This window comes from Orycteropus afer, unplaced genomic scaffold (genome assembly GCF_000298275.1).
Source record: "Orycteropus afer afer isolate SDZICR_OR568_19922 unplaced genomic scaffold, OryAfe1.0 scaffold00024, whole genome shotgun sequence".
Lineage (NCBI taxonomy): Eukaryota > Metazoa > Chordata > Mammalia > Tubulidentata > Orycteropodidae > Orycteropus > Orycteropus afer.
The window spans coordinates 7107448-7116712 of record NW_006921611.1 but is presented as its reverse complement, the minus strand read 5'-3'; the positions used below and the strand labels follow the sequence as shown (position 1 = coordinate 7116712).

At 38.3% G+C, this 9265-nt stretch overlaps 1 protein-coding gene across 1 annotated transcript in view; it reads right to left on the bottom strand.

The window, feature by feature from the left end:
* Window positions 1-9265, bottom strand: part of ADAM9 (ADAM metallopeptidase domain 9) — a 233057-nt gene that overhangs the window by 178759 nt on the left and 45033 nt on the right. Inside the window, exons 3-4 of the mRNA XM_007935059.2 lie at window positions 6601-6659; window positions 862-940 (exon numbers count right to left, since the gene is read on the bottom strand). Coding sequence (XP_007933250.1) covers window positions 862-940; window positions 6601-6659 — 138 coding nt within the window. The remainder of the gene's footprint in view (window positions 1-861; window positions 941-6600; window positions 6660-9265) is intronic.

Sequence of the window (9265 nt, the reverse complement as noted above, 5' to 3'; positions counted from 1 at the left end):
TTGAACCGCCAGCCTTCTGATGAGCAGTCAAGTGCCTTAGGCACTATGCTACCAGAGCTCCTAAATAAAAGTGTACCTTCCATTAATTTAAAGAGTTCTACAAAGTACATAACTAACATAATTCATTCTAGTAAAACATTACAAAAAAAAAAAGGTGTATTTAACAGGAACAAAGATTTCTTATAAAAGCTATTCAAACATTAAGAAAAAAATATAGTACCAAACTGCCAAAAAGGGTATAAAATACTCTTCCTGAACAAAACTAAAAATGCTTATTTTCTCCATCTAAACAACCCATGAAGCCAAAAGTGACATTTGCCTATTATTACCAGTACTCCTGGCCAGTTCTGTCCCCAAGAGTACTCTCTCTCTGAAGAAGAGAGGACCACACCTCTTTAGGGAAGAATTGTTTTGAGCTAAAAATTAGAACATTAGAACATATAATAGCAAACAAATGTTTGTTCTTTATTAAATACTAATGGCAAATCAAATGTTTTAATAAGGAAGTAAGATGTGCTTTCAAAGAGTGTATTATCTTTTGGCAGAAAAATCAAAAATTGTTATTTTCAAAATCAAACTTTCCTTCTTCAAAACAAGTAAGGATTATCATTACATAGAAGATTATTTTTTCCTAGACTTCAAAAACAAAGCAAAAAACACGTTAACAATTGAGTACCTGGAGAGGTATGTGTTGCAGTTTACTTTACCTAAGCATACTCACAAATACCCTAGGACAACTACACATACTCTACTGTGAATGGTGCTCTTTGGAATAGTACAATTTAACAATCTCGAGTACCTGCATTTTAAACTTACAGTTGTTCTAAATCTTTCTACAGGATAAAGAGGAAAATATATTACCTGTATATCAGGATGGTCAGAGATCAGAGCCCCTTCCTTGTTGTAGGTATAAACTACAAAATCTTTAGGCAAAAGGTCTCTGAAAGAGGAATAAACACACCATTTAGAATTATTTTACCTATGTACAACTAACGACACAAACCATAAGACATTAATAATCCTTAAATTAATCCTCAAAGAGATTAATAAATAAAAACTTTTACATGATAAATTATTATTTAAAGAATGGGCTACCAAGCTACCCAGAGAGAGTAAGCAGTTGGACCTGTAGGCTAAGGACCATAGTCACAGGGGACATCAAGCTCAACTGGCATAACATACTACAAAAAAACATTGTTCCACATCCTATTTTGGCAAGTAGCAACTGGGATCTTAAAAGCTTGCAAGCAGCCATCTAGATGCAATGATGGGTCTTTCCTCATCCAGAGCAAAGAAGAATGAAGAAAACCAAAGACACATGGAAATAATTAGTCCAAGTGACTGGTACACCATGCAATGCTCAGCCTATATGACCACAAGAACTAGATGGTGCCCAGCTACCACTGTCAACCACTCAGAGGGGGATCTATGTATGAGATCCTGGATAGAGTAGGAGAACAATGTGGAACAAAACTCAAAATCATTTGGAAAAAAAAAGGGGGTAGGGGTACCAGGTTTGCTGGTCTGATGGAGCCTGGTGTAACCCCTGATACTATGGCCCCCAGATACCCTTCAGAGGTCTGAAATTGAACCCACTCCTGTGGCTTCCAGCCAAACAAAAGACATATGAGCTCAACATTTACATTAGGTAGATATACTCCTTGAAGAGATCAATTATGGGAGAATAGAAGGACTGTGTATGCACAGGAAGACAGCTAGGGGGCAGGAGTTCATGAAAGGGAAGGACACAGGGAAGATGTAACTATAGGGAGGAAGTGGGAGGGGAGCTGTTGCATTGTGAGACACTGCAATCAATGACATGAGACAAAGTATATGTGAACTGCTGTATGGAAAATGAATTTGCTCTGTAAACTTACACCCAAATCACAATAAAACTTTAAAAAAAAGAAAGAATGGGCTACAATAAAACTAAAGGCTCATCAATGAACTTGAATCTTCAATGCTATGCATTACTTACTCAAAAGAATGTTAAACTGAACGTTTGTTCTAATGGTCATTGTATACTGGTTGAAAAAACTTGATACAACATAAGTAATATTTGTAAATTTTTCTGATACATCTTACAGGAACAGTTTAAATTAGATTATTCACAGTATATACCACATTTCTAAAAAACAAAGGCGTTTTGTTGTTTATTTTTAATCTCTTTTCTAAAAGTACTATATAAACAAGAATAATTCAATGCCTCAACATCCTAAGTGCAGAGGAAAAATTCTGTGTCACTTATTAGAAGAAACAATTAGCCCTGATTCCTGAAGATTCCATCTATACCAAGGGGAGTTCAGGAGTGCAACCCCATGTGTGAAGTAGTGTTATGCTATAGCAGAACTGGAACAGCAGTGCGCTTATCTTCAGGGCTTAAAGGACAAGTCAGGGATACAATGAGCTAGCTAGTCACTTATAACATGCTGTTTAAAATTCAGGACTCCCCTGGAAACATCCAGGACAAGTTGTCTATATTGTTTAGAGATGGATAGACAGATGTTTTGCATCCTGTTTAATCAATTATACAGTCTGACTTTAGCTACATGGCCAGCTTACTATAAAAGACCCCTTGGTAAACTTATAGCTAGGCCTCCTGATTTACACTGGGCAGATCTGCTGCAAAAGACCTCTTTAAAGTGTTAAAAAGCAAAAATGTCATTTTGAAAGCTAAGGTGCGCCTGAGCCAAGCCACTGTATTTCCAATAGCCTCATATGCATGTGAAACCTGAACAACGAATAAGGAAGACCAAAAAATAAATAAATAAAATGATGCCTTTGAATTGTAGTGTTGCCAAAGAATAATGAAAATACCACAGACTGCCAAAAGAATGAACAAATCTGTCTTGGAAGAAATACAGCCAGCAAACTCCTTAGAAGAGAGAACGGCCAGACTTCCATCTCATTTACTTTGGTCATGTCGTGAGACGGGACCAGTCCCTGGAGAAGGACATCATGCTGGGTAAAGCAGAGGGTCAGCAAAAAAAGGGGAAGACACTCAATGAGATGGACTGACAAGGTGGCTCCGACAATGGGATTAAACATAGCAAATACTGGGCGCATGGTGCAGGACCAGGCAATGTTTCATTCTGTTGCTTGTGGGGTCACTATTAATTACAGCTGACTCTACAGCACCTAAAAAGTGGCTCCCCTGGAAGTAAGACAGCTCACACATTTCTCAGTGATTTGTAATCTAATGAGAAGGTACCCCAGTGCTATTAAGAAAGGACCCTGGGTCAGGGGTAGGGGTGGCCTGGAAGTTTTGAAACTCCTTAACAAATATCTATCTTTCTCTTGAGTCCTTTCAATTAATTGATCCTGTATACTCAAAGCACTGTTTCTGCTTCTTCCTCCACACACCCCACTACACAAACATCCTTTGCTCCTTCCAGTGGTAAATCTGAAAAGAAAAAACTGGAGATGCTTGGCTTTGTTCTGTGCTCCTTCCACTGTGCAACACTGACGTGAATAGCTAAATCTGTCTAATATTGGGGATCATATTAGTAGGTACCATCAGGCTAAGCTAAATCCGCCAATCTAGTCTTTATCATAATGAAAGTGATATTTTGATCTCCTATCTAATGTAATCTCCTATTTTATTTTTAAATTTGTTCAGCATTGGTAGAGAAAACCAAAAAACCAAACGCACTGCCACTGAGTCAATTCCGACTCATAGCGACCCCCACTGGGTTTCCAAGGCTGTAAATCTTTACAGAAGTAGATTGCCTCATCTTCTTCCTGCAGACCAGCTGGTGGGTTTGAATCGCTAACCTTCTGGTTAGCAGCCAAATGCTTTACCCACTACACCACAAGAGCTCCTTATAGGCAGAGAACAGGGGGGTTATTTTCCTCCCACAAACCCCACCCCCACCAAATATCCCAACATAAAAGTGATTGTGTAAGCTCTTCTACAAGGAGGTTTTATAACTTGAGCCAGACTCTCAAGGGGCTCATAACCTAAAATAAGTTAAGAACACTATTGTAGAGACAATGGGAAAAGAAATCAAGCATTCACTTTCAGGTAAAACCAAAACCAAACCCAGTGTTGTCTAGTTGATTCTGACTCACAATGACCCTATAGAAAAAAGGAGAACTGCCCGCAGAGTTGCCAAGGCTAGAATCTTTATGGAAGCAATCTGCCAGATCTTTCTCCCACAGAAAGGTTGGTGGGTTCAAATCGGTGACCTTTCAGTCAGTGGCCGAGTGCTTAACCACTGCACTAACAGGGCTCCTCCCACTCAAGTAAAAAACCAAAAAACCAAACTCACCACCATCGAGTCGATTCTGACTTGTAGCGACCCCCATTGGCTTTCCAAAACTGTAAATCTTTACGGAAGTAGATTGCCCAGTCTTCCTTCCACAGAGCAGCTGGTGGATTTAAATCGCCAGCCTTCTGGTTGGCAATCAAATGCCGTAGGACTACACCACCAGAGCTCATGTAAAGTCTATGGCTCTACATGACTACTCACGTATAGTCATTCCTTTACTGATTTTCATAATACCTTCATTACTAGATTGTATCCGAGCCATTTTATTTTAGGCTATCTACTCTACTTTTTTTTTTCATTAGTGATCACTAGCTTTGGTAATCACCTTGCAGAGACAGTCAAAGCCCCAACAAAGGCATTATGAACGCCTGTAAAATTACTACTTGGTTCACCGATTCAGGAAGCACAGAAATATAAACCAGACATAGTGTATATAAACAGATTACTAGTATGAATATAGGTGCTCTGGTGGTGCAGTGCCTAAAGCATTTGACTGCTAACAGGAAGGTTGGTGGGTCAAATTCACCAGGCACTCCACAGAAGGAAGATGAGGCAATCCACTTCCATAAAGACTTACCAACTGGGAAACACAATGGGGGTCATGTCGCTATGAGACAGAATCAACTCAGTGGCAGTAGGTTTAGGGTGAATATATAGATTACTTCATTACTTCAAATGACTTGAACTTGGCTCCCACCTTTAACACAAACTACATCTAGTCAACTAAACTTCTTGAAACTTAGTGCCGTTATGCATAAAATGACGACCATGAACCAAGTTCTATAATACAGTTGTTATAACAATATGATAAATAATAGTTATGAAAAAGTTTTATAAGCTAAAAACTATGCAAGCATAAGGAATCATTATTGTATTGCAATAATCTGAATTAACTTCCAACTCCTTTAGTAAGCAAGAGCAGGAGAAAATATTTAGACCTATGAAAATTTTATGCATACTCATATTGGAGTAAAGCAGGATCACTCAGGGTTTTGTGAAATTTAAATGACTAATACATATGACAGTAGTATAGTGTGGGTAATATAGAAACTGCTCAATAAATGTTAACTTCAATAAATGTAGAGCAAAAGGCCCAAGGAAGCCTCTCTGAAAATGTCTTTCACACTGCCTGAAATTCATCAAAGAAGACTCGATCCCTTTGGGTCAACATCCTCTTCTAAGAAAAACCCACTGCCATTGAGTCAATTCTGACTCATAGAAGACCCCCACTGGGTTTCTAAGGCTGTAAATCTTTGCGGAAGTAGATTTCCTCCTCTTCCTCCCACCAAGCTGCTAGTGGGTTTGAACCACTGTCCTGGTTAGCAGCCAAATGCCTTACTCACTACACCACCAGAGCTCCTTTCTAAGATAAACAGTGCTTCTCAAACTTGAGGATTCATAAAAATCACCTGAAAAGCTTGTTAAAACATAGATTTCTGGGATCCATCTCCCAAAATTCTGATTCACTCTAGGGTTTGCCTTGAAAATTTACATTTCTTACAAACTACTAGACACCACTACTGGTACCAGGACTACATTGTAAGGGACACTATCCTATAAAATAATACATTACAATCCATCATTCACATCTCTGTATAAATGGGCCTATTAGATGGCTATTTTTCTGGAACATTTCTCTAAAGAAATTGGAAGTTTTACTAGATACAAAAAGAGATAAAGGGGATCCTAAGAATAGGACAGGAGCTCTGGTAGCACAGTGCCTAAGGCACTTGACTGCTAACCAGAAGCCTGGTGGTTCAAACCCACCAGCCACTCCTCAGAAGGAAGATGAGGCAATCTACTTCCGCAGTGATACTGCCTCGGAAACCCAAGGAGGGGTCACTATGAGTCGGGTCCGACTTGACAGCACATAACAACAACAACAACAAGAAGAATAGGACAGGCCACAGAAATGGGTAGCTCAGTATAGTCAGAAGTTTGGCATTTGAAAAAACCAGCCAAAGATCACAAATTAACTGTGGTAGGATCAGATTAAAAACATGATAAAATGACAAGGGACTAAAAAGAGAAGGTGAGAGACTACTACAGGCTTTTTCACCAAGAGTCAATTATTTCCCTAGGCCAATCATGATTAAAAAGTTCTCTTCCTAAATATAACTTTTTCTTATTTTAATTTAAATTTACTTTCTCCTGATGTGAAGTCAATGGAAACTCAAAATAATATAGGTTTTTCCATGCTTCTACTCTCATTATTCTCAATTCTTATCAATCCACTAAACTACTATATCTAACTAGAAAAGACATCAACATAGTATTTAAAAAAAAAGAAAAAAAGAACTGAAAAACCAAAGTAAATTAAATTTCTTACTTGTTCCTTTCCAAGTGAATAATATGTTCTCTTCCTTCAGCCTGAATGACATAAGATACCTAAATGCACAGAGAAGGAAAAGATAACAATATACCACGATTTCGTAAATTATTTTCAATAGTAAGGCATTTTGACACTGATTACAATTGTTTTAAAGAAGAAACTTATATTTACTTTTTAATTTACTCTTAAATGATAGAAGACTTCCAGTAAGATGGCAGAATAGACAGACAAGCTACATAGACCCTCTTCAACAAAGAAAAGAAAAGCAATTGACACAGATACAGAAGACAATCCTAGAGCTTTGAAAGGAAGGATACAGATGGATTAAATACCAAATAGTAAAAGAAACTAAATGAAAACAGTGAATAAGGAGACAAATGGAGCTGCAGACTGCTGGCTATCCTGACACCATGGCCAATTTGAACATTTATAAGTGGTATTAGGACCTGGGCACCAAAAACCAAACAAACTCACTGCTGATGAGTCGGATCTGACTCATAGTGACCCCTCCTTGGGTTCCCAAGGCAGTATCACTATGGAAGTAGATTGCCCCATCTTCCTTCCGAGGAATTACTAGGTTATTGGGCGATAACCTAAAAATTAGCCCTGACTGCCAAGGGCTGCATGGACAATTACACTGGAAGTTGATGACTAGAAAGGAAAACAGCAAATAAGAAGAGCTGTGGGCTTTCGGCAGTCCTGAGGGCACAGCCATTTTGAATATTTACAAGGAGTGCAGCCATTTTGGATATTTAAAGTGCCAGATTCCAATCCTAGCAACCTAAGAATAGGTTCCTCTTGCGAAGGGCAGCACAGGCAACCACAGTGGAGGCTTCTGACAGGAAAGGTGCAATGTTCCCCTTGTTACTCTTATACCCCACACCCTCTTGGTGAACAGAGGTGCAGCTATCCCTCATCTCCACCCCTCCTCTGGACTGGAAGGAACCCCACCCTGGTCTGTGTGCTCTGACAGAGCCTATGTGTCCTGCCCCACTCCCCTAGATTTGATTTTTCTAAATTATTCTTTTTTAATTCCTTTTATTTTTATTCTTTCTCTTTCCCCTTCTAGGTTCTAATTATTGGGTTGTTGTTTTGTTTTTTTTTTTTTTCCCTCTTCCCTTTTCCTGATCCCCATCTTAATTTTTCTTCTGGTTCTTCTCATTATTTGTTTTACTTTTTGCAGTTTTCACATTTTTATCTTATTATTCTTTTAGTCCTGCTCTTTTCTTATAACTCAACCCCTATATATTGTGGGTTTGTTTCTTTTTTTTCCCTTGTCCTAGTTAAATTTCTTTTGTCTTTTTAAAGTACTTCTTTAAACATTTCTTCTCATTTATACCCTTTCCTTATTTTCTGTTTTCCCTGTGCGTTTTTGCAGTTGTGTTTTTCTCTTATTGTTTTTACTTTTTTGGTATTTGATTTAATTGTTATTTTTGTCTAACTGAGTGGGAGACAGCAATTATGCCCATACAACCCAACCAACCATACCCGTACCTCCTGCAGCCCCCACCTACCAAGTGGGGGCCAACATTTATTGTTGTTATATTTTCCTCTTATTTTTCCTGTGTGTTTCATGCAGTGTTTTTTGTCCTCTGGCTTTTACTTTTATGATGGTATTTTGATTGCTGTTTTTGTCTGAGTGGGAGACAGCAACCATGCCCAAACAATGCAACCACACTGACACTTCCTGCAGCTCCATTTACTGAGTGATAGCCACCACTTCCTTCTCCAAAGGCCAACAAGAAAAGGCTGACTCATCCTTACTGCTCTTCATGAACAGTTAACAGAGACCTAAATACAACAGCATCACAATGTCTCAGAGACAACAGAACATCACAGTCCACACAAAGAAACAACATAAAGTGGTAAAAACACAGGAGCAGGATACAGACCCAGAACACATCCCTGAGGAAGAAGCAGCATTGGAACTCCCTGATAAGGAATGCATAAGAATTATATTTCAGTATCTTCAAAGGATTGAGAGACAAGTCAAGGAAAACAATGACAAAATTAAGGAAAAAAAAACAAAATCCTAGAACAATTTCAGAAGAAATTATAAGAACAAGATGAAAAACTAATGACAAAATAAATGAAAAATTAGAAATGATACAAAATCTACAAATAGAAATCCAGAAGATTACTACTAAATTCTCAGAAATAGATAACACATTGAAAGGGCAAAAGAGTAGAATTGAATCAATGGAAGACAGAACTAATGAGATTGAAGACAAATCCCTGAATACTTCTTTGCAAAGGGATCAATCAGAAAAAAGATCAAAACAAAATGAAGAAAGCCTACGGTTCACGTGAGATACCATTAAAAGGAATAACATACACGTAATCAGAATTCCGGAACAGGAAGAAAGAAAGAAAACCACTGAAAAAATTGTCCAAGATTTGTTGGAAGAGAACTTCCCTGATATGATAAAACATGAGAATATATCTATTCAGGGACTTCTGGTAAGATGGAGGAATAGGCAGACAAGCAACACAGACCCTCTTCAACAGAGAAAAGAAAAACCAATTGACAGAGATACAGAAGATAATCCTGGAACCCTGAGCTTTGAAAGGAACTATACAGAAGTGGATTGTTGTTGTTGTTGTTATGTGCCATCGAGTTGTCCCCGACTCATAGCGACCCCTCCTTGGGTATCCGAGGCAG